At 38.8% G+C, this 26,435-nt stretch overlaps 1 protein-coding gene across 1 annotated transcript in view; it reads right to left on the bottom strand.

The window, feature by feature from the left end:
• Positions 1-26,435, bottom strand: part of EPHA6 (EPH receptor A6) — a 1,036,017-nt gene that overhangs the window by 18,454 nt on the left and 991,128 nt on the right. The window contains exons 16-18 of the mRNA XM_070368049.1: positions 21,600-21,749; positions 5,582-5,775; positions 3,703-3,774 (exon numbers count right to left, since the gene is read on the bottom strand). Of these exons, the coding sequence (XP_070224150.1) occupies positions 3,703-3,774; positions 5,582-5,775; positions 21,600-21,749 (416 nt within the window). The remainder of the gene's footprint in view (positions 1-3,702; positions 3,775-5,581; positions 5,776-21,599; positions 21,750-26,435) is intronic.

The raw sequence follows: 26,435 nt of genomic DNA, 5'->3' as shown, positions 1-26,435 counted from the left end.
GGTTTCTCAGGAGGCAGGTTAAATGGTCTGGTATTCCCATCTCTTTAAGAATTTTCCACAGTTTTTTTAAATCCACACAGTCAAAGGCTTTGGTGTAGTCAATGAAGCACTGACTTCTCATTTCAATTCCAGAAATGAGAATTTCTGGAATTCTCTTGCTTTTACTATGATCCAACAGATGCTGGTAATTTGATCTCTGGTTCCTCTGCCTTTTCTAAATCCAGCTTGAAGATCTGGAAATTCTTGGTTCACGTACTGTTGAAGCCTGGCTTGTAGAATTTTGAGCACTACTTTGCTAGCGTGTGAAATGAATGCAATTGTGCAGTGGTTTGAACATTCTTTGGCATTGCCTTTCTTTGGGACTGGAATGAAAACTGACCTTTTCCAGTCCTATAGCCACTGCTGAGTTTTCCAAATTTGCTGTGTACCCTTGGGAAATTTAGCCTCTTTTGAGTCTCTGATTTCTCACATGAAGGATGGAGATAAAAACAGGATTAAATGACATGACAGATAAACATGCCTAGTACAACGACTGGCTCATAGTAGGTTCTCAAAAAGCAGTAGTAATAATTACTGTTGATAATGATGATAGTAATTTCTATCAGTATTAGTATTGATATTAGCATCAGTATTATTATCATATTGTGTCAACAGTTCATGTGAGTTGAATTTAGATTTTCTAATGGGTAGAAGTTTCACATTTCCTGATTAATACTTAATAGTCTGTCTTTCATCCACAAAGCTTTGCTTATCACTCAATTGCATTGGTTTTGGCCAGCCTGTGATTTCTCTGTCATGAGAAACAACATTATAAGTACTAGTTATAAAAATTAAACAGAATAAGTTGTCCATTACTTGGTTTATAAACAATTTAACAAGTGGGAATTATGGACAGCCTAGGCAGCACTTAGCAAGATGTTTTAAAAAATGTATGGAAGCATTTATATCAAATTGTTGAAAGTTATTGCCCTCAGAAGATAGCATTATAGGTGCTTTATTAATCGGATGGAAGGAGGTAGTACCATTTAGCCTTATAATGTTTACTTGAAGTTCTCTAAAGCAGATAATATTGATTTGAGCTTTTCCCTACCTTCATCGTTCATACATCACTAGAAATCAAGTGCTTGAAAGTTCAACAGTTGACTTATATGTACCGAGGCAAGTGGTGGTTCCAGTTCCTAAGAACTTAAATATTATTAAATCCTTAACTATGGCCCAGCAGGTAATGAGAATATTCCTTTCTGCATTGGCTTGGGTGGAATATGATCTCTGTCATGGACTGGTCCATCTGGTCAAATGCTGCCTTATTCTGAATGCTACCTTATAGCTGATGCTTTCAACAAGCCCATAATCTGTAAAATTATCAGTGACATTCTGGTGATCTGGCACAGGGACTGCAAGAAAGCGCTGTTTTCCTATTGCACTGCAGCATTGTCCAAAATGGCACTGGCCAGCTTGGTAGGTTCTGGTGTCTAGAGGAAACAGGGCTAGAGCTTGAAGAGGTTGGAGAGTGAGTGTGTAGGACAATGTGGGTGGTGTGAGTGACAGCCACTTTGTACTATTGAACTATTGGGCCCCAGAGTAATTCTGGATCCCATGGTAATATGCTTGCTTGGGGTTGAGAGTAACTTTAAGATTGATCCTGAGGGTCAGGGGAAAGGGAATAGGGGTATTTCAAGGGGCCTGGCCAGGCACTGCTCCTATTGCCATTCTCTATGGAGCCTTGGCCTCAAGCTGGGTCTTTCTCCCAGGGGCTGGGGATCATGTGAAAGCTACAGATACTTTGAAAGGAAGTTATAAGGTATCATTGTACTGTGAATGAAAGTGAAGCTACCTTGAAATTCATTCATGAGAGGATGACTGCTTATATTACTAAGGGACTTTCTCAAATTATTTTTTACAATCAATTGGATTTAAGTCTATACTTATAATATCACTGCTGCTGCTGCTGCTGCTGCTAAGTCGCTTCAGTCGTGTCCGACTCTGTGCGACCCCAGAGACGGCAGCCCACCAGGATCCCCCGTCCCTGGGATTCTCCAGGCAAGAACATTGGAGTGGGTTGCCATTTCCTTCTCCAATGCATGAAAGTGAAAAGTGAAAAGTGAAAGTGAAGTTGCTCAGTCGTGTCCGACTCCTAGCAACCCCATGGACTGCAGCCTCATCTATATATCCATATACTTTCTTGAATAGGAGAGAAAGCAAGAAGACTGGGGATTTCACAGAGCTCTGAATACTACCATGGGGGTGTGTCAGGCACAAAAAAGTCAGCATTATTTGGAATGGCTGTTTCAAATAATAAAAGCCTTCTCTGACCAATGATATTTTCTATTGGGTATACTGTCTTTTGAAAGAAAAATTAATGTTTATGAAATTTCCAGTATCACTCATATAAAATTATTAAGCTGTGGGTTTCAGCCTTCCTCCTCCCTTTTCATCACCTTAATTTTTTTCCCCTATTACTACACTGTCAAGAGAACAGATAAAAGCTTCTTGGGCGAATTCTTGAGAAAAAAAGCAATTAGAGTGGAATAAAAACCATGGGGACGTAGTGGGTGAGAGAGTTATGTCAGTGCAGGAATGTGAGAGACACTTGGAAGGAGGGGATCGTAGAGAAAGAGGTACAGGAGAGTTTAATAGGAGCTGTTGTGGATTATGCTCTTAGATGCTTTCACCTTTGAGAGGTACATGGCAGGACAGACTGCAATTCTATGCTCTATCGCATCTCCTTAGTCCAATATCACTCAGCGAAGGGAGACTAGGCTTTGGAATTTTTGGGGTGGAGGGGCAATGTCACGGCTTTGTAAGCATAAAACAAACCAGGCATCCTGTTGCTAACACTGCCGTCCTTCAACCTACCACATCTCTTTTCCCCAGGCAGTCTCAGTGTTCTAGGATCAGGGTGGGTGGATGGCACTGGGAGTGAGGGGGTAGAAACTGGTAACTCACTCAGGCTGCTTTGAAAACAAGAATGCTGATAAAGGTTCAGGCATGATACCTGTATAACTCTGGTTCCTTTTGTTTCCCAACAAAAGTACACTGAGAGCAAAGTCTGTAGCATATATATCTTTGTCAGAAACAAGGAGAGCAAATCAGTCAGAAAGACTTCCAATTGGATCCCCAAAGATTAGAGTTTAGAACTCAATTAAAACTGCTGCTGCTGCTGCTAAGTCGCTTCAGTCGTGTCCGACTCTGTGCGACCCCACAGACGGCAGCCCAACAGGCTCCGCCGTCCCTGGGATTCTCCAGGCAAGAATACGGGAGTAGGTTGCCATTTCCTTCTCCAAAGCATGACAGTGAAAAGTGAAAGTGAAGTCGCTCAGTTGTGTCCAACTCTCAGCGACCTCACGGACTGCAGCCCACCAGGCTTCTCCATCCATGGGATTTTCCAGGCAAGAGTACTGGAGTGGGGTGCCATAAACTGCTAACTTTCTATAAAGCCCAGTTCCTGGACTGCCTGTGATGGGCCATCAAGGAGCCTGCCTTTCTCTGGCCTTACTGCACACACCCCGTTAAACCACAATGCCTAACCCTCAGATACCAGCCCTCATATGGACTTTAGCTCTGGATCATTTGTACTTTGTGGTATCTTCTTATCTTAGATTCTTTATCATTATTTTCAATATTATGAACATTTATTATCTTGGAAAAGCAAGGAAGAATTCTTTTTTTCAGTCTGCTTTTCTTCAAAAAGAAAGCTCTTACCTGCCTGCTTCTACAGTCATAGAACAGTCAGAGAGTTCCGCTGGCGGGCACTGGCTGTGGAGTCCATTCACCCTGTAGCGCAAGATGCCCAGATTAAATCATTTCAGACTCAATCCACATCCTAGCAGCGCTTTCTCCCCAACATTAAAGCATACTTGTCTCTTCAATAAAACATATAAAAACAAAGCCCATGAAACACTTTCTCCAACTACTTCTCTTTCTCTTCAGAGACAGATTTTCTGAGAAACCAGTACTGGACGTGGTACTTTGTATTGTTCGTCTCTCTGACCTCACGTTCATTCCTCCCCCATTGAGTCTGTCTTACACAACGTTACTGAAAATGCACTTGCAAAGGCCACCCGTGCATTCCTAAGTGCATAGTTGTTAAATCCAATGGACACACTTTGTTTTTATCTTACTGGTGCTTTGTGGAGGCTGGGACACTAAACTCCTTGGAACTGTTTCCCTTTCTGGCTTCTACGGATACTGCTCCTTCCTACTTTCCTCATTACCTGTCTGATTGTTTTTTCTCTGTCTCCTTTGCATACTTTTCTCCAGGTCAGTTCTTAACTCTTGGTGTTCCAGAGGGTGACATTCTTCCTGTTTCTTTGCCCTGACCTTTCCTAGTTGGGCTTGCTGCAAACATTTGACAGCCCCTGCTTTCAGTCTTGTTCCTTGTTTTACACTTTCAGTTTAAATCAGCCCTGGAGTGATGTTTCAGAAATGCAAATGTGATCAGGCTGTTCTCTTGCTTAAAATCCTTCAAGGGCTGCCCATTGCTTTTATGATAAAATCCAAAGTGGCACCCCCACCCTACCCTCACCACTCCAGCTTCCTGTGCTGGACTGCTTGAGGGAAGACGGCTAGAGTAATAGTTTAATCTCTAGCTATTTCATGCTTGGCTTCACTTTACTGAGGCTGCCAATTAATGATTTAGAGGTGAACTCTTCTGCGCTCTGCTGTGAACTGAGGCTTGTTTTGAGGAGTCCTTGAAGAGCCTTTGGCCTCATTGTCACTCAAACTGGCATTGACTTGAACTTCTGACCTAAAGCTGAACATCTGCATAGCCCATTGGCCATCTCCTGAGTCAGGAAAGTAAGCTTTGAACGTGCTTTGGTTATGTTTAAGTCCAATTTGGTCTAAATTCAGAAATGTATTTTCAACTTGATAGTGTTTTAAATGTAGTACGTTCAGACATAGATGGTAGTGTGTTTTTTTTTTTCCCCTTCTACTCGCCCTCTTATAATTGCTTTTCAGAGAGAAGTGAGTAGATCTTCTCAAGTCTACTGACTTTTATAAAATGGGAGATGAACTCTTTCATTTTCTTGTCTTGTCATCTGTCTTTTTCTGGTTTTAGCAATGGAAAGTAACAACAGCTGGATGTGATCATATCAGCAGGAAACATCCTTGCTCCTGACTGATTCACAAATTGCCCCTGTCTTGCTTGCCATTTCAAATAGAGGGACAGAATACTGAATGGACATGAAAATTAAAGAGGCTGCACACACACACACACACACACACACACACACACACATGCACACACACATTCTACTTATAAGGAAAAATCAGTAAATCAAGAAAGGAATTATAAATACTATAGACCCACACAGGGAAAAGTATTTAAAAAGGGATTCATAAAGATTAGATATAGAGAAACAGAAAGGGGGAAACTGCTTTCTTGTGGAAAAAAATCATTTAAAAAATGTTAATAAATTGCTTTTTCAGCTGATAAATATGGCTTACATAAAATATCCTAAAAAGTAGACAACCAAGACAGTTATCAAGGCAAACTTTCTCCTCTTTACCTGTTAGTCTTGTCTGCAGCCTGAAAGAAATCATGATTGTCAAGGGAAAAAATCAACATTATGCGTCTTACACAAGGATGTCCTCTACCAGGGTGTGAAGGGCACTGGGATTGCGGATCAGTTTGTCAAGGAAGCTGACAATGTCAGTAAATTTTGGTCTGTGATTTCTCTCCTTCTGCCAGCAGTGGAGCATCAGCTGGTGTAGAGATGCCGGACAGCCCATGGGAGCTGGTAGTCTGTAACCTTCTTCAATGGACAGGATGACCTAAATGCAAACATACACAGTTATCCTCTTACTTCTGGGGACAAACAATACATACACTAAGTTATAATTCCCTTTATACAGGAAGTGGAAACCAAAACATTGGTAAGCATGAAAACTACTTGTGAGTGCATGTAGTCTAGACAAGGATAAATACAAAAAATGTGATCAAGAATTACAAGTATCTTCATAGCATCTGCTGACTCCTCTTGAGAGGAAAAATATGTTTTTTAAACTTGTGGTATAGAGATGAGAGGTTAAATTTCATCACAATGTCCAGAAATAGTTTTTGTGTGATTTAGCTGGAATGTCTCAAAACCCAATTAGGACATCAGAAAGTCAGCCTAATATGGATGCATTTAGTAAAAACCGTATGTGACAAATGTTATAAGTAAAATTGTACTTCCTAAATTCCTGAATCACTTTTTATTCTTTTATAATAATGTCAGTGCATATTCTTTTTGCAGCCATCCTTCCTTCTTTCTTCTTTATTTGCCATTTAATTCCTCTTCACTTACTTCTGGCTTTCCCCTAGTCTCACACTGACATGATTATGAAGTCCTTCCAGAATTTCTAAGGTAATTTAATCTTCAAAATGCTATCAGTGTTCAGTTTAAGACCACAGAGCAACAGGATATTTAGCCTGAGTATCCTCTGGGTTAGCACTGTCTAACAGAACTTTCCATGATGACAGAAATACTCCCTCTCTTCAGTGTGATAGCAAGTGGTCATGTGGCTGTTGAGCACTTGAAATGTGGCTAGTAAGACTGAGGAGCTGAATTTTACTTCCACTTAATTTTAATTAATTGACCTCACATTTTAAACAGCCACAGGGGCAAGTGGTTACTATATAGGACAATGCAGCTCTAGGGAAAGGAATCTCTTAAGAAGCCAAAGTTAAGAGTAACAACAAGATGACAGTAATTTTATTTTATTTTTTTCGTACTTAAGAAATCACATCAAGATAAGGTAAGATATTTACTATTTATCTTTTTAATATATAATCCACTGGAATTTCCTAATCATGCAGTAAAATTGACCTGGAATTTATGTAGTTTATTTTTAAATGAAGAGTTCGAAAGTATTCATGTAACTATTCTTACATTATCTCTGGGGGAAAGACAAAAGTAATGGTTTATCTTCTGTATTTTTGACATGGGAAAATTGAGGGACAGCCTGATATTTACAGAGAAGCAATCGCATCTCTTCCCCATGCCAACAACAAAAATACAAAAATGCAAATGTAAATATTGTTATCAATGCTCTCTTTATTGTAGCACCCTCTATGCATTTTCACTTTCTATAATTAAAAAAAAACTCATTTTCTTTTTTATGTGACACCATTTGACATGACTCTAAGATATCAATAATTTATGCTAGAAGTAGTCTGTAAAAAGAAGCAATAATAAGCTGCAGGAACCTCCTCTTAATTGTTAAGCTTAGCTTTTTAGTAATAGGTAATTTTTCATAATCCCATCAGTGTCTGTGACCAGAACACTTTAACGTATCAGAATATTAGCTTTTTTTCCTGTTCGTTGTATATCTATTATTAAATATGATGCTTTTTCTTATCTGTTTTCTATTTTTGCTACTGACTAGGCCTGAATTTTAACACATTTTGCAACACATTTTAGTAAAACAGGATATGTATAAAAATGCTTATAGTGCATCAAAACTACTGTGGATAGCTTTAAAAAGTAACTAAGAAAAACAGGATAGAATTCCATTATAGAAAGACTTTAAAATCCCACCCCAAGAGACCTCTCTATGTAATTTCAGAGTTACCTAATTATAAGTGCATAGAATAGATGACAAGTGAAGTTATAGTCTGAGAAAAAAATTAGCTGCCTTTATTAAGTATCATGTGCTAAATGCTTTGCATGTTTTTTTCATTTACTGCTTAAAATAACTCAATATGGTAGTTATTATTATCCTTATTCTTAAATGAGGAAATTTAGACTCAGATAAGTTAGGAAACTTGCCTAAATTCACACAGCATAGGCAGCAGAGCTGAAATCTGAACTTAGTTCCTTATAGCTTCCAAACGTGTCCTCTGGCTAGTCCGCAGGAATGCTTTTCAATTCTCATGAAAATGTCTTCCTCTCCTGTTTTATACCTATTGTTTTATATCAATTTTAGGAGTGATGATTACCATTTTATCTTTTGTTGTATATCTGCTAACTGGACTTCAAATCCAATCCTAAGTTTTGTAATAAGGATAAATCAAAAACATATTTACTTCATAGTTTGCAAAATGTAATCTCTGGCTAAACAGAGTAGTTTCTGACTGCTTCTGAGTCCTGTACACATTTCTATTATTGCATCTATTACACTGTATTATAATTTTTCACCTGCTTCTTCTCAGGTGAAATATACTTGAAAGCAGGAATTTCATGTCTATATTTTGTATATTTATCCCTATTTATGGTACCTGATGCATTAATTAATGTTATTGACCAAAACAAAAGCTATTTGAGGAAATTTTGGGGTTTGTCTTGATATAGGAGCAGACTCTTAGAAAATCTGGAGTTTCAACTACCCAAGAGGGAGTCAAAGCAGAAGCAAGTCAGCATTTGAAGTGCCTCAGAAAGAAATATTCATAAAAAATTGGGACATCAAGCATTATTGTTCAAAATGATCTCCTGATTTCTCTCTGGTTTGGCTGGACAATGAGTGAGACAGGGTCATGTTCTTCTCTAAGATGAAGGCATTGGACCCAAAGTCAGATTCCTGTAAAGACTGGTGGCTTTTTCCTCCTGTCCATAAGGTTTACTGTTTCCCATGACCCAAACATCCTTAGCTGCTGGAGAGCTGACTTTTCCAGACAACTCCTATAAACAGTTGACACCCAAATCCAGATTGCTTGGTGCCAAGCAAGCTGTCTATTCTCTTTTGACAAAGTTGTTCTCATGAGTATCCTGTAGGAAGAGACAGTGACAAGAAAGTGGGGTCCTTCACCTGGAACCTTTATCTACAATGTGTTAAGCAAGTGTCTAGTCCCACCATGCCTTTCCGTGGGGATACTGGGAGACTTGGGGACTCATGACATTTCTCCTTGCTGACCTCTAGGTTTAAAGTTTTCCCTGTTCTTTAACTTGTGACTTTGTGAAATTTGTCCTGAGCCCTGGTTCATGACAGATGTCAGTCATGAAGGTCCCACCTTAGAGGAAATGCTAATAACAACAACAGTGACAATAATAATTACTAACAATTATTGAGAGCTCTTGACTACTTCCAGGTGCTATTTCTAAATGATTTACATGTGTCAACTCTTTTAATCCTCACAGTAATATTATGTGGTAGGTACTATTTTTATCCCCACTTTACAAACAAGGAAAGAAACATAGAGAAGTTCAACTGGCAAACACTACACACCTAAAAGTTTTGAATTAGAAGGGAGCTAGAGAAGAAACTTGAGCAATATGATTCAAAAAATGGTTTAAAGATACAACATATTTCTAATGGATTTTTTATTTATCCAAAGAGATAAATATTCATCATTTAAAATGTACTATTAACATACCATGTATAAGGGATAGCATATTGAGTAAGAAACATCTCTGTCTTTAGGAAATATATAATCTAATGAAGGTGACCAAGGCTCTAGAGAAGAAACTTGAGCAATATGATTCAAAAAATGGTTAAAAGATACAACATATTTCTAATGGATTTTTTATTTATCCAAAGAGATAAATATTCATCATTTAAAATGTACTATTAACATACCATGTATAAAGGATAGCATATTGAGTAAGAAACATCTCTGTCTTTAGGAAATATATAATCTAATGAAGGTGACCAAGGAGCTAGAGAAGAAACTTGAGCAATAGGATTCAAAAATGGTTAAAAGATACAACATATTTCTAATGGATTTTTTATTTATCCAAAGAGATAAATATTCATCACTTAAAATGTACTATTAAACATACCATGTATAAGGGATAGCATAATGAGTAAGAAACATTTCTGTCTTTAGGAAACATATAATCTAATGAAGGTGATCAAATATATAATCTAATGAATATGGAACATGCCATGTAGAACAGGGAGTCATGGAAATTTGTCAGAAGAGAACCTATCTGAGCCTTTGGGAGACTTCTCAGAGGAGGTGAACTGAATGTAGAAGGTAGCAGGGTCCATGAGATTAGATGGGTCTAAGAGAAGAGATGTGATCTAATTAGGGAATTGAAGTAGATTTCTGTAACTAGACCAGATTCCTCAAAGAGAAGAATGGTGAGATTTGAGGCTGGAAAGTTAAGTAAAAACTACGTTTCTTGAGATCATGAATGATTTTTCATGCTATAAATACAGACTTTATGCAAAGGGGAGAAGGGTTTTGGCAAGTAGATGGCATTAGATTTGCCTTTTGGAAGCTCACTCTGGCTGCACTATAAGAGTGGGAGGCCAGGGAAGGCCAGGAAGGAGGCTTGCAGTGATCCAGGCAAGAAGTCAAGATAGCCTTAGTTGAAGCAGAGGCCATAGGGTACAAGCAGTAGATTGACTTGACAGGAATGTAGGACTCAGGTGAGATTAGACAGGGAAGTAGAGGGAGAAGAGAAGATTGACTTCTAGGGTTTTGGCTTGGTCAAGGAAACAAAGGAGGAGGAGCCATTTTGGGGCTGGAGTGATCATGAGTTAAATTTTCTATGAGCTTTCTGGTTTCTGATTCAAGTTAAAATATGAAACTTTGAGAGCTTATTATATGTCAATTTCTGGGCTAGGTATTTTAACATAGCTTACCTTCTATGTGAGTGTGGTTATACATATTTTGCAGGTAAGAAATCTGAAGCTCTAACTGATGAACAGATTGTGTCAGATTCACATAGCTAGTAATTTCCTGAAGACTGGACCAATATTATCACCTTGGTAGCCTCTGAATCACGACAGTGGTAGAAAAAAACCTGTCCTGAGTCTTGTGCTGCATTCCAGACTCATCCCCTAGAATTAACTCTTGAGCTTCTCGTAGACATTTACACACTCCATGCTTTCACTCTCACCCACTGCTGATGACTTTCATTCTTGTAGCTCCGGTTCGGCTTTCTCTCAAGATTTCTACATCTACTGTCTCTGGGATATCCCACTTCATAAAGTTGTCATGCAGGTGACATGATTTTTTTTTTTTTCTTTTGCTGTTGTTCAAAACTAACCTTGTTCCTAAGTTTGGCATTTCTGTCCTCTGAAAAGGGTAGCATTCTTTTTTCAGTGATTTAAGTTAGAGATCAGTGGGTCCTCTAGGCTTCTGCCTTTCCTGGTGCTCAAAACTAACTTAGATGTTGATTTAAAGTTCATATACTTTAAATACAGCCCATTTTCAAATCCTCTTTTCAAATGATTTATTTTTCATTTTGATCACTGCAACAGACACTTAACTAGTCTTTCTGTCTCCCCTCTAATTCCCTCAATAACTCCTGCAGTGCACCTGAAGCAATCCTGCTGATGTGAAACTGTGATCACACTCCTTCCATATCTGGAATTCTGCAGCGGCTCACTATGACCCAGGTTTTCAATCCTCACCTCTGGCATGGTCCTGCTTCTCCTCTGCTTTGGCCACAAAATACTTGCACTCTCTGAGCTGGGCAAGCCGAGTTCAAGAGCAGGAACTATTTCTTTTTTCCATGAGTTCCCGGCATCTAAAACAATGCCTTGTCAAACCAAAGAGTGAACTTCACTTGTCATATATGTGATCTATGGCAGCTGTCTATTAACCTTTATCCTCATAAACATGTCTTTTGTGGGAAGTTTTGTTTTATAGGCATTTCTGGTTCCCTACTTAAGAACTGACAGGCAGCCAGCAGCATATGGAGTGCTTTGTCTAAAAGACTAAATGAGATTTGTTTTAGGATATGAAGGGGTGATAATTACTAGAGAGAATTTTGTTAGTAGTATGGTTTTATGATAGTTGTAGGCTGTCATCCTTTGGAGAAGAATTATGCAAGGTTATACCCTTATTTTAAAGTGTAAGAAGAAAATTAAAGTGAAGTGAAAAAATATGAAAATGACTGCAGTGATAACTTCTGTGCAGAGGTAGAAGGAATTAGATTTTGTCAGAAGTTATTATCTAAAACCTGGTGGGTTATTCTAAATAGATCATACTGGTTCCTCATCATTGACACTACAATTTTTAGCATCCTAGAATCAACACTAGGCTCAGTTGGGGCACGTAGCAGACTGTTCTGCTCTTGTTGAATCTGATGAGTTTTCCAGTTGCTCTGAAGGTTTCTGAATCAAAGAAGACAATGTGAACCTTTTATTAAACGAGGCAAACAAGGAGCAGACAGTCAATAGGAAGATACTGAGATATCCCTGAACAATGCCATTGAACAAGAAATGTTTGGGCTGTGCAGGTAATCCCATTTTTATGTTATAACACTGCTCAATATCTCTCAAAGAGAAGCACAGTGAATTTAGTTATTCATACTTCCTTTTAAAACAAACTGTCTCAAAATTTTAGCAAGGGCTTAAATGTACAATAGTAAATGGAATGTGAAATGATTCTATTTTTGTCTTCTCTCTAAATATTCATCATGACTTTGTGGAAAATTTGTAATTTCAAGTTGAATGTGGATGGTGAAGCAGAGTCCCAGTATATCCTTACTTTTCGTGAGATGATTACTTAGAGATATGAAGACATTCAGATTTATAGAACAGTAAAACTGAAAGCCCTGGCAATGTAGTTTTCTGATATGCAATTTAAAGGTTGTGACTGCACAGGGAAAAGAAGGAAAGAAAAAAGAAGGGAAAGAAGTGGTTATAAGTAAATCACATTTAAAATCTTATCCCTACTCTCTTAGTCAATATTTTTCAACATACAGAAATTATAATTCAGTGGAAAGCAATCAAAACTCAAATGAAAATCAGTGTACACTGAAAAAAACAAAGGGGGATAGAGTGGTGAACATGCCGCTTGATGGCTTATCAGGTAAAGAATCTGCCTGCAATGCAGGAGACACAGGAGATGTGGGTTCGATCCCTGGGTTGGGAAGATCCCTTGGAGGAGGAAATGACAACCCACTCCAGTATTCTTGCCTGGAGAATCCCATGGACAGAGGAGCCTGGTGGGCTACAGTCCACAGGGTCGCAAAGAGTTGGACACAATTGAGAGACTAAGCACATAAGAGTGGTGAAAGAATAAGATACAGACAGAAAACACTTCTTCTGAGGCTAATTTATAATTTGTAAATCACTAGGGCACGGAAACATAACATTTCCTTTCTAACTTTAAGATAAACAATTTTTTAAAACCCTATACTTCAGACAGTTCTCCAATCTTATTTTACGGAAGTCTCAATAGAATGTCAAGGACCTATAAAAATGGAGAATGTTCATCCTCAGTAAGACACCGGTCAGATTGCTGAATGAGTGGACAAAATGGGGGACTATAGAAAGTGTAGCCCTCTTATAGATTAAAAGGTTGCTGATGATATGTTTTATGGTTTGGAAAATCTTCCGCCCTAACAGTTGAAAGTCATACTTCTTGAGACTGAGATAATTAAAACTTTCTATGCAACTATGCTTCAGTGTGTAAGTAGTGGAATGAGCATTAGTGAAGGAGTCACATGAACTGCCCTGGAGTCTGAAATGTCACTAACAAGCTCTGTGCTTGGGCAATTCTCTGTCTCCTCATTAAGAGAGAGAGAGAGAAAAAAAAAAAGAGCCTGGATTCAGTGCTTGTGACAGTGCCTTTCAGCTCAAAAAGCTGTATTTCTAGGGTCAGTGAAACTGAAGGCTTAATCTACAGAATCTCTGGTAACATCTCTTGATTTCAAAGTTCTTTGACTGCCAAATCTAGACTTGGCATACCTTGAAAGGACTGTTTCCCACAGAGCTCCAAGTGTAGGGAGACAAAAATCCAGATGGGCCAAAGTATATCATTGTAAACTAAGATTAGGAAGATTTGGCAGGCCAAGATATTCTTTACTAGGCAGGTTCCCACCAACAAAGTATATTTTTTGAAATATAAAAACAATGTAAAGACATATTCCAAATCAACATTTTTGAATGAGAAGACAACATTCTTAAAACTCAGGCCCATATTTCCAAGTCCTCTCTGGGGAAAAAAAAAAAAAAAAACAACTCAAAACAAACATTTCTTCACTGGTGCACCATTTCAATTTTAGAAAGATAACAGGCAACTTTAAGGGCCCATAAAAAATACCCAACCTGAACAGGGAAATGGCAGCCCACTCCAGTATTCTTGCCTGGGAAATCCCATGGACAGAGGAGCCTGGAGGGCTACAGTTCATGGATTCGCAAAGATCTGGACATGACCAAACACACACGCATGCAAAAATACCTAAAATCTTTGGAAACATAGTTTATGAGTATACAGTAAAAGAGTATTTTAAGATGCCCTCTTTATAAATATGCTTTAAAAGAGAACAAAGAATTATAAAAAATCATAAGAGCAAAAGATTGTAAATTTCTTCCAAACAGAAATGGAAGGTATAGTTAATTTTTTTATGAAAATGTTTCTGGTATGTATATACTTTCAGCAAAAAAAAAAAAAGAATTCCCTTGAAAATTACACTGTGGTAGTAGCATACTGGTTATTGGTTTTCTCTACTTGGAACTTTATTATTTGAATTATTTGCAATGGTGACAGATTGAATCTCACAATATCCCCTGTTACTCTTCTTTCTGTATCAGACATGCATTATGCTAGTGTAATTAGTGTATATTTAATTAAAATGTTGCTCCTGCCTATGTACCAATATGAGGAATTATTTTAAAAAATGAGAAAAAGGTCATTTTGAAAATTGCTTTGGTAGAAACATATTCAAATAAGTACAAAAATTCCCTCTGTAATATGGAAGGTTGAAATAATGGGAATGGGCTTTTAGCAATTTACTGTATCTTATACAGATCATTACACAAGGACCATTACATAATAAAGCAGAGTTTCGAAAATCTAATCAGAAACAAAAATTGAAAATGATTGGACTCTCTGAATCATAAAATCATACTGCATTTGAAGGTAAGTGGATTCTATATATCCACCATTCTTGGTTAAAATACTGACCTATAATTGAGAAAGGTTTTAGAGTTATGAAGACAAACAAGAAATATGGTAAAAGGTAATTTTCTTCCTTCTCAACTTTTGAAAAGAGGAACCAATTCAGATAAGGTCAAAGGTTATTTCCAACCACATCATCTATTAAAAATCCTAAAGTTGAATTGTATTGTTTTTCTTCAGGTAAGCTTCAGAAAGCAATCTAAAGCAAAATTCACTATTATATAAAACCTTTTGAAAAGTAAGGAGAAGAAAAAATACAAAAACACTGAGGCAGCATTATGTTTCCTAGTAAACCTCAAACGAGATGTTCTCTGATAGCGGTTCTCTTTTTGGGAAATTGAACAGGCTTAGTAGCATATGCCTAAATGATACCATACCCAGGAGGCATTTGGGCTTCAAACTGCTTCCAGGCGAATTTTTTCTTTCTTTAAAAAAAAAAAAAAATATGCTAGGGAAAAACAAAACAGACAAAACCCAAGTCTCTAGTCTTGCATTCAGATCATTTGTTTGAGCAAAGTCGCCCCTCATTTACGTGGTGCAAGTTTTTCCCCGACATATTAGCTCTGTGGGGATTTGGTTACTTAATGTTGCCTGCTGTTCATGTTTTGCTTGCATTTTCTTCAGTTAAGCACATTCCATAATATAAGTGTTGGAAGAACTACAATACCCCTGGTGTCATCTTTGGAGCCAGTATAGCTCCTAGCATTACAATGTACTCCTATTATGTAGTAAACAACAGTTATCTTGAACTTGGATGCAAATAACATAAAACATTATACTGTGATACATTAAAAAAAAAAGTTAAAAATCTTAGAAAATAGCGAGGAAATTTGTGCCTTCAATGTGCCTGTGGCATGTTTCTGGTAATAGGCTAAATATGTGGACCATTAGAATTTTATTTTAAGCTACTGCCTTAAACATTGTTAAGAAATATAATACAGTACATTTTATAAATTTTTAACATCAAGACAAAAAGTACTGCTGAAAAGATTTATACTTTCAAACAACAGTGAGTCAATCCACATTCTTGCTGATAGGAAATAATAGAAACACTTCTACTGTGACACAGAGGCATACATAATTAAAGATGCTTTGATCTCATTTCATAGAGCTTGTGTGGTATAGAGACTCCTTTGAAAATTAAGACTTCTACAGTATAGCTCAGGGGTAAAAGCACACACTTTGGGGAAAACAGGGGTCTCCAACTTCAGTTCTATCAGGGGTTGGGGCTTCTCTGGTGGCACTAGTGGTGAAAAACCCACCTGCCAATGCAAGAGACGTAAGAGAAGTAGGTTCGATCCCTGGGTCAGGAAAATCCCCTGGAGGAGGGCACGGCAACCTACTCTGGTATTTTTGCCTGGAGAATCTCATGGACAGAGGAGACTGGTGGGCTACAATCCACAGGGTCTCAAAGAGTCAGGCACAACTGAAGTGACTTAACATACAACCTTGGGTAAGTTGCTTAAATTTTTTAGAAAGCCTTTTATCTATAAATGGGAATAAAAATAGTTTCAACCTTAGAGAATTATTTTGAAGATTAAATGAGTCAATAATCTAAAATAATTGACTCACAGTAAATTCAGAAATTGCAAGCTATGATTATTACCACCAATTAATTAAATACCTTCTATGTATCAGGTGCTTTTTATAATTGCTTGTGCTTAGTTGCTCAGTAGTGTCCAACTCTTTGTGACCCTTTGGACTGCAGCCCTCGAGTTTCTCTGTCCAAGGGACTTTTCAGGCAAGAATACTGCGGTGGGTTGCCATTTTCTTCTCCAGGGAATCTTCCTGACTGAGGAATCAAACCGATGTCTCCTATGTCTCCTGCTTTGCAGGCAGATTCTTTACCTGTGGAACCACTGGGAAAGCTTATATAATCAAAAATACCTTAAATAATAGGGCATGCATGCTTTTTTGGGCATATGTTAAAAAATAACTATGTTGCATTCACACAATGTTGTTTATATTAAAAAAAAAAAAAAGAAGGCCTGAGTCTATCCTTGAGGAGTATACATTCTACTTGGGGGCAGGAGCATGACTTAGAAATGCCAGAACTTCATCTTCTCACCTACACAGAGGGCTTCTTGAGAGTGAGGGCTGGATTTTCAAGTTCTCCAGAACTACCCACATGCCCAGTGACTGGCATGAGTTTAGTCAGTAACTGCTGAATGGCTAAGCAGATGGCATCTACTGTTATGCTTGGTAGGCCATACATGGACTAGTCTTCTGCACTGCTTTTTCTCATTTCCTTATGTATATTCCCTAATGTACATTACTACTGACCTTTGGGAAACTCATTATATTATTCACTAAAATAGACTATGCAAACTCAGAATTGTTCATTGCAATAAAATATGCCACAGTCTGCAGAATGAAGGGACTACCTCATAAAAACTACCTGAAATTTCCTAAACTCATTTAAAATCCTAAACCATGTTAACATTCCATATTTAGCTAAGCCCTTAAATTAAACTCCACAAAATGTAATAAAAATATAAAATATTCAAACAGAAAATAGTTGAACTTTTATTGTCTAAAAATGACTTTTCTTATTTAAAACACACCGTGGTTACAGAAAGTCAAATACAAGACTGAACTTTGACCAAACATGAGAAATTCAGGACAAATAGGAAATAACCAGTATTTGGAGAGAGCAGCTCAGAAAGTTTTGATTAAGCTATTTCTGCTTTCAAACAGAAATTCTGGTTACAGGATCTGTCACAGATACACTGACTTCCAATATGTTAAGCTAAACAGAATTTCAACTCTCTTCACTGCAGCAGGAAATATATTCACAAAATACATAAAAGATTTTAGCTCTTAGTACTTTCCTCTCTTATATTGATCTGAGGACCTCAAGGGTTTGGCATTTTTCCCTCCCCTCAGAAATTTCTGTTCTCCTCCTTGTTTCCAATTCTTGCTTACATATTCTTTGGTAGCCACTCAAAGGCCATGAAAAGAACTAGCTTAGCTCTTATCTAGTCCTTGAAAAACAACAAAGCACTGGGTGGAGGGAGCCTTCAGCCTTGCACTGTGGACACTGACAACACAGAATGAATGAAGATGGGCTTAATGTCAGGAGTCTATTCCTGGCTGCAGCAACTTCTTCTGATTCCAGATATGGTCTTTATGGCCATATGAGGTTTAACAGACAGAATCGCTCTCTAAATGCTCATCCTGGACACAGATCATCAACACACATGGCCAGAATGACTGGGTAAACTGTTGGACATGATCCAGGAAGGGAGGAGCTGACACCAGATTTTGGACTGCTCTAGGCAGCAACTAAGGACCGTTTACAAGGGGGTCTGTGATGGAAATTACGCCTTTGGGCCTTTTCTCTCAGAAGTTGCTCTCCTAGAAAATTTGTCTTGTCATCTGGATCTACACTTGTACACGCTCTGTTCTGTGGAGGTTCTATCGGATTCTTGTACCCTCACAGAAATTCCTAAACTGAAGAAAAGAATGATGTGAACTATTTCTTTGCTGAGACAAATATGATAATTATTTCTTCAGAGATTATAAAGACATAGCATGTTACTGTTAAAAGGATATTAAATATCATTTAACCTCATCCTTTTATTATATTTGTTGGTCATGAAACTGAGGCACTTTTCATGGCTGAATTATAGTCTACCTAATGGTGGCTGTGGTTACCAAACTGGTGGTACAAAGTACCCCATGTGGTAAAATGATAATCCAGGAGACATAAAAAAATAATAGAACTTCTCTTTATGTTTATCTGTCTTATACAAGAGTGTGTGTGTGTGTGTGTGCACGTGCACGCACACATGCATGAGCTCAGTCACATTCAACTTTTTGTGACATCATGGTCTGAAGCCCACCAGGCTGCTCTGTCCATGGAATTTTCTAGGCAAGAATAATGGAGTGGGTTGTCATTTCCTTTTCCAGAAAATCTTTCTGACCCAGGGATTGAACTCAAGTCTCTTGCATCCCTCATATTGGCAGGCATAATTTTTACCACTGTGCAACCTGGGAAGCCCCGTCTTACTGTAAGAAAGACTATTTATGCATGTCTAATAAGAATGACTCTGACTTCTATGATCAAAATGAAATGACTTTTACAACTGTATTTGGCAATGTATTTATATATTTAAAATCAAATTCCTAACATTTCTTATCCTTTCTCACTTTTCTCTCCCCACACACTAATGATCATGTTACATATTACATATTTTACTGATTTACTTTGTGTAAAGTCTGTTTCCCTCTTGCTAGAATATAAACTCAATGAGGGCAAGAAATCACTGGCCTACGGACATAAACTAAACCACCATGAAAGAGGCAGTTATTTCCTCTTTCCTCCTCCTTGCCCATGACTTCTAGAAGGTTATTAGAATTGTTTTTTTTAGTATCACTGTCAAAGCACTTACTATGTGATTCTAGGGAAATCATGTCACCTCCCTAAACCTCAGTTTCATAAAAGGTCCATCCAGTTTGTTTTCCTTTGTATCTCTACTTCCTGAGAAGATACTCAACAAATTACTTTTTAAACAAAAAATGAATGTATTAGTACAGTAGGACTTGTATATAATGTGCAGATAAATACACATATGTCAGTTGTGAATGCTCAAGAAATTTTTACCGGCAAGGGTATATTATTAGTAAAGTTTGGAGTCCTCTGAGATAGGTAATTTTTTATTTTAGGTCTGACAGAGAACTGATTAAGATAAGGACTATATGGAACACCAGTTAAGGAAGGTACTTGAACTGAGGGCTCTTCTGTGCAGTGAGGATTTTCATTCATCTGGAGGAGGACTTTTTATTTTAGAGATTTGCTTGAATGGCCTATACTTCACTTTCACTTTTCACTTTCATGCATTGGAGAAGGAAATGGCAACCCACTCCAGTGTTCTTGCCTGGAGAATCCCAGGGATGGCGGAGCCTGGTGGGCTGCCATCTATGGGGTTGCACAGAGTCGGACACAAATGAAGTGACTTAGCAGCAGCAGCAGCAGCAGTCATGTCATAGTAGGACAAGCAGGCAAGCCTTATCTTGGGTTAAGAGTAGAGTAGGAACTATGGTGACTAAATCCAGGGTGTCTGTTACCTTGGATAGCTGGTTAAAAAAAGATGAGTTCTTCCTGGGAGTGAAGGGATGAATTTCTGCTCTTGAGATTCAATTTTAAGAAGCAGAGATGGACACAAGTTGCTCCAAACAAGGCCCAGAGGCAGGAAAGAGCAACAAGGTCCTTCAAATAAAATTCCTTTAGGGACAGTAAATGGCCTGGATCTAAAAAAGTTTAAATATTGGGAGTGTATCAAAGTTTGCTGGTCATGCCACAGTCTGTACTTAAGGGAAAATGCTCTGCAGGACTAAGCCACCTGGCTTTGTGTTTTTATGAAGGGCTTTAAAGAGCATGGTTGCACAGCGTTTGATGATCTTGAACCTGCTACATGTAGGTTCTGGACCTGGCATTCTCCAGAGTCAGTAGGCACAAGAGCAGGCACTCGGCTTTGGAATTAACACTTCAAGTCAGGGAGAAATAAAAGTCATGGTGAGCTAACCAAAACCCAGTCTTATTGGTGTCCAGCATTTAAAAAGATTAACCTTTCTCTGTCACTGAACAAACCTTTAAGATATTTGGACCACTTGAGGTTGGGATGGGATAATGAGTATGAGGTGTGGAGGTGAGGCTCAAGCAGTTGAATGGAAAAAACAGAAGAGATGTGACAAGAGTTGACTACGTCTATGGATTTTCTAAAGAATCCATACCCACACAGTCTTTGTTTCCATCTGAGAACATTCAGAATCCCATCAGAGTTGACTTCCCATTACCACTGTCTCAGAAACTGTTAAATACTTCGAAGAAGGCAGGTGAGTGGACAGCGTCTGGATTCTGGGCTGAGGTAATGGGGTATGAAAATGTATCTGCAGATCTGACAGCACATTCACTTGCATTGTCAGGATTCTAGCATATTTTGACTACTGTCTCTACCACGTCCAACAGTCCATAGAGGTCAAATGTGTGCGAACTACCCTCTTCTATAATATTATTAGCCACCAAGGCAACTTTTGGAGAAAGCAATGGCACCCCACTCCAGTACTCTTGCCTGGAAAATCCCATGGATGGAGGAGCCTGGTGGGCTGCAGTCCATGGGGTCGCTGGGAGTCGGACACGACCGAGTGACTTCACTTTCACTTTTCACTTTCATGCATTGGAGAAGGAAATGGCAACCCACTCCAGTGTTCTTGCCTGAAGAATCCCAGGGATGGGGAGCCTGGTGGGCTGCCATCTATGGGGTCGCACAGAGTTGGACATGACTGACGCGACTTAGCAGCAGTAGCAGCAGCAAGGTAACTTTTACAGGTAAAATAGATTGCAAAAAGGGTCATGTATCTCCAAAGAACCATAGTATTAGATGATGTATTGATAACACATTGCCTGAAAGCATTTAATATTTTTCTGCTAAATTTTCTCCTAAATTAATTTGCTCTTCACAGTGCTACATTAAATTGCCCTAAGGAAGAAATGAAAGGTAAACATTATTCTTTGTTTTTTGATACTTGTAGGGCAAGGCTGTTGCATAGCACAGTCAGGCTTCCTTAGAACCACATGTGTGTTCAGTATTAGATGTAAGACATGGATAGGTACTTACATGACAAAGCCCATCAGCCGGCCCTTACCACACCAAACACAGCTCAGAGTGAAAGGCTAGTCAACTTCAGCCACAAACCCTGGACAACTCTCAGGAAGATAAGGGCTAATCTGAGTGAGGACAAATGGTGTTTCTTCATCATTGATAATGTGTCTGTACTCACAAAGTGGCCGTTAACTACGGATGGCACTTACATCTTGGTTAGACATTTCCCAATAAGGTCTCTCTCCATAGGACATGACCTCCCACATGACAATGCCATAGCTCCATGCATCACTTGCTGAGGAGAATTTTCTGTAGGCGATAGCTTCTGGGGCTGTCCACCTTATGGGAATTTTCCCACCCTGGAAAACAAATTGAAGATTTTTACAGCTGGGTCACAAGTGTATTAAAGGTTGAAGTGGCACTGCAATTAAATACATTTTTATTAGAAAAACCTAAACACTGCATGATAGCATTGGCATTTTAAATAAAAAGAAAACTAAAACCAGAACAATGTTAAAATGTCAGAAATAAAAGGTTTAATTGGGATATAAGTCACACTTCAGAAATATTTTATTTCATTAATTAGAGAAATTTATTTTCACTTTTCTGAATCACACAATTAAATTCACTATCATGCCATCTGAAGAAAGTTCTACATTAAAGAACATTAAAACTGAATTCAACATTCATTAAACATTGTATTGCATGTATAAATAATAATGATAATAAGTTCTAACTTAATTGAAGTCAAATGGTTAAATAAAGAGCTGAGATTTCTCTCTCTAAACAATTTAATGTCTATCAGAACTTTATTTCCTTTTCCTTTCATTTTTTTAACTTGCTTTGATCACTTTTATTTGAAATTTAAAAATCCATGAACATTATACAGAAGCCCGTGAGAAAGATAATCTTTCCTTAGAACTCCTTAGCTTAGTTTATATTTTGTACTTTGTCTTTAAGTTAACATTGGAACATATTAAAGAGATTAAATTACATGAATTTAATCTATACTGTGCAGGTATTAAAGTCTTCTATTGTGTTATACTTATTTTTTTATCAATACATTACATTTTTATCTCTCAAAACACGCTATAAGCCCTTTTTACTGTAATGACAAGAATTAAACAATTCATCCGTTTGATTTACAATCTTTGAAATCTTTGCAGCTCTGAACAGCAAGTTGAGCGAGGAGAACAAGCCTGGTGCCACTAGATGGCGGAAGAGAACAAGGAGTGGCTCCCAGACGGCGGTCTCCGACCCGGTGGAGAGGACTTCAATTCCCAAGAAAGGAATGATAGTCAGAAAACCCGCCCTGACAGAATTGTTTCATCATTATCAGCACTTTCATGATCACATCATCTGGTCACCTGGTGTGCTCAAAGTCTGGTATTAGGGTGAGTGGGCTGGAGGGAAATAAAAGGTGGATTCTCTGGCTCTTGAGAAATTTAGGGCGAGCAACTTTAAAGAGGAGGACCTTAATGGAGTAATCGCAACACTACTTACTTAAGTAATCTAAACACTACTTAGCAAGGAGAGATAAGAAAGCCTTCCTCCGTGATCAGTGCAAAGAAACAGAGGAAAAAAATAGAATGGGAAAGACTAGGGATCTTTTCAAGAAAATTAGAGATGCCAAGGTGGGCACAATAAAGGACAGAAATGGTATGAACCTAACAGAAGCAGAAGATATTAAGAGGTGCCAACAATACACAGAAGAACTACATAAAAAAGATCTTAAGGACCCAGATAATCATGATGGTGTGATCACTCACCTACAGCCAGACATACTGGAATGCAAAGTCAGGTGGGCCTTAGGAAGCACCACAAGGAACAAAGCTAGTGGAGGTGATGGAATTCCAGTTGAGTTATTTCAAATCCTGGAAGATGATGCTGTGAAAGTACTGCACTCAATATGTCAGCAAATTTGGAAAACTCAGCAGCGGCCACAGGACTGGAAAAGGTCAGTTTTCATTAAAATCCCAAAGAAAGGCAATGCCAAAGAATGCTCAAACTACTGCACAATTGCACTCATCTCACATGCTAGCAAAGTAATGCTTAAAATTCTCCAAGCCAGGCTTCAACAACACGTGAACCATGAACTTCCATTGTTTAAGTTGGATTTAGAAAAGGCAGAAGAACCAGAGATCAAACTGTCAACATCTGTTGGATCATCGAAATAGCAAGAGAGTTCCAGAAAAACATCTATTTCTGCTTTATTGACTATGTCAAAGCTTTTGACTGTGTGGATCACAACAAACTGTGGAAAATTCTTCAAGAGATGGGAATACCAGACTACCTTATCTACCTCCTGAGAAATCTGTATGCAGGTCAAGAAGCAACAGTTAGATCTGTACATGGAATAACAGACTGGTTCCAGACAGGGAAAGAATTACGTCAAGGCTGTATATTGTCACCCTGCTTATTCAACTTATATGCAGAGCACATCATGTGAAATGCTGGGCTGGATGAAGCATAAGCTAGAATCGATTGCCAGAAGAAATATCAATAACCTCGGATATGCAGATGACACCACCCTTATGGCAGAAAGTGAAGAAGAACTAAAAAGCCTCTTGATGAAAGTGAAAGACAAGAGTGAAAAAGTTGGCTTAAAACTCAACATTCAGAAAACTAAGATCATGGCATCCAGTCCCATCACTTCATGGCAAATAGATGGGGAAACAATGGAAACAGTGACAGACTTTATTTTTGGGGGCTCCAAAATCACTGTAGATGGTGACCACAGCCATGAAATTAAAACATGCTTGCTGCTTGGAAGAAAACCTATGACCAATCTAGAGAGCATATTAAAAAGCAGAGAATTACTTTGCCAACAAAGGTCCATCTAGTCAAGGCTATGGTTTTTCCAGTAGTTATGTATGGATGTGAGAGTTGGACCAAAAAGAAAGCTGAGCACTGAAGAATTGATGCTTTTGAACTGTGGTGTTGGAGAAGACTCTTGAGAGTCCCTTGGACTGCAAGGAGATCCAACCAGTCCATCCTAAAGGAAATCAGTCCTTAATAGTCCTTGGAAGAACTGATGCTGAAGATACGAAGCTCCAGTACTTTGGCCACCTGATGTGAAGAACTGACTCATTGGAAAAGACCCTGATGCTGGGAAAGATTGAAAGCGGGAGGAGAAGGGGACAACAGAGGATGAGATGGTTGGATGGCATCACCGACTCAATGGACATGAGTTTGAATAAGCGCTGGGAGTTGGTGATGGACAAGGAGGCCTGGTGTACTGCAGTCCATGGCATTGCCAAGAGTTGGACATGACTGAGTGACTTAACTGACTGAAACACTACTTACTTGAAGGGAAGAGAAGTTCACTCAAAATAGTAATAATTAGGTTTCACAAGGCAAATGAGAACATTAACAGAATCCGCATTTTAAAGACCTGTGGCAAGGAACTGTTTAAAGGTGCCTTGGGGGAAAATACCTTGATTCGGTCCCTTTATTTTACAGGTGAGTTGACTGAGCCCAGGGTTTAGAAATTTAGAGGCTTAGAGATTCTTTCCCATGTTATTGCTGCTGCTAAGTTGCTTCAATCGTGTCCGACTCTGTGCGACCCCATGGACGGCAGCCCACCAGGCTCCCCATCCCTGGGATTCTTCAGGCAAGAACACTGGAGTGGGTTGCCATTTCCTTCTCCAATGCATGAAAGTGAAAAGTGAAAGTGAAGTCGCTCAGTCGTGTCTGACTCTTCGTGACCCCATGGACTGCAGCCCACCCAGCTCCTCGGTCCATGGGATTTTCCAGGCAAGAGTACTGGAGTGGGGTGCCATTGCCTTCTCCCATGTTATTAAGCACACAATATTAGCTAATGTGATCAAAGTAGTATTATGGGGCATTGATATAAAGATGTAAATATTTCAGCATGGGGGAAAAGGTGGATCAAGCCAACTTTAATGTTTTAACTCTGAGTGCCAATGTAGGAGACCTGAGTTTCATCCTTGGGTCAAGAAGATCCCATGGAGATGGAAATGGCAACCTGCTCCAGTATTCTTGCCTGGAGAATCCCATGGACAGAGCCTGGTACAGTCCATGCTGTGATGTGCTTAGTCGCTAAGTTGTGTCCGACTCTTTATGACCCCATGGGCTGTAGCCCATAGGGTCTCAGATGAATTGGACAACAATGAAACAACAACAATCTACCATATATCACATTAGTATAATGCAAGGGAGCCTGAAATGGGGTTTTCACCCTTGGGGGCAGTGCCAAATTAAGAGCAGGAAATTAAATATACAAAGTTGGTGATAGAAGTTTAAGAGGGTGGTGAGTCCAGGAAGGGAGATGCAAGAGGAGGATTCATTCTTGTTAAGTAGAGTTGCCAGATAAAATAGAGGACCCACAGTTAAACTTGAATTTCAGATAACAAATACTTTTGTTTAATATTAGTGTGTCCCATGAAGGAATTTTTTTTTTGGTACAAGTATGTCCCAAATATCAGATGAGACATATTTATACTAAAAATATATCCATTGTTTGGGCTTCCCTGGTGGCTCAGCAGTAAAGAATCCGCCTGCAATGCAGGAACCACAGGAGATGCTGGTTTGATCCCTGGGCTGGCTTCCTAGGAAGCTGGAAGAGGACATGGTAACCTACTCCAGTATTCTTGCCTGGAGAATTCCATGGACAGAGGAGCCTGGCGGGCTACAGTCCATAGGATCACAAAGAGCTGGACATGACTGAAGTGACTGAGCATGCATGCACATATTCATTGTTTACCTGCAATTCAAATTTAACTGGGCATCTTATATTTTTGTTAGTGTTAGTTGCTCAGTTGTGTCTAACTCTTTGTGACCCCATGGACTGTAGCCTGCCAGGCTTCCTCTATTCATGGAGATTCTCCAAACAAGAATACTGGAGTGGGTAGCCATTCCTTTCTCCAAGAGATCTTTCTTACCCAGGGATGGAACCCAGGTTTCCTGCATTGCAGACATATTCTTTGCCTTCTGAGCCACCGTTTATTCACTACATGTGGCAACCCTTAACCAAAGGGAATTAAAAAAATTAAGAAATGGGAACATTGTAAATGATCTGACAG

Source organism: Bos mutus, chromosome 1, assembly GCF_027580195.1.
Source record: "Bos mutus isolate GX-2022 chromosome 1, NWIPB_WYAK_1.1, whole genome shotgun sequence".
Classification (NCBI taxonomy): Eukaryota; Metazoa; Chordata; class Mammalia; order Artiodactyla; family Bovidae; genus Bos; species Bos mutus.
This window is presented reverse-complemented; position numbering and strand designations above follow the sequence as displayed.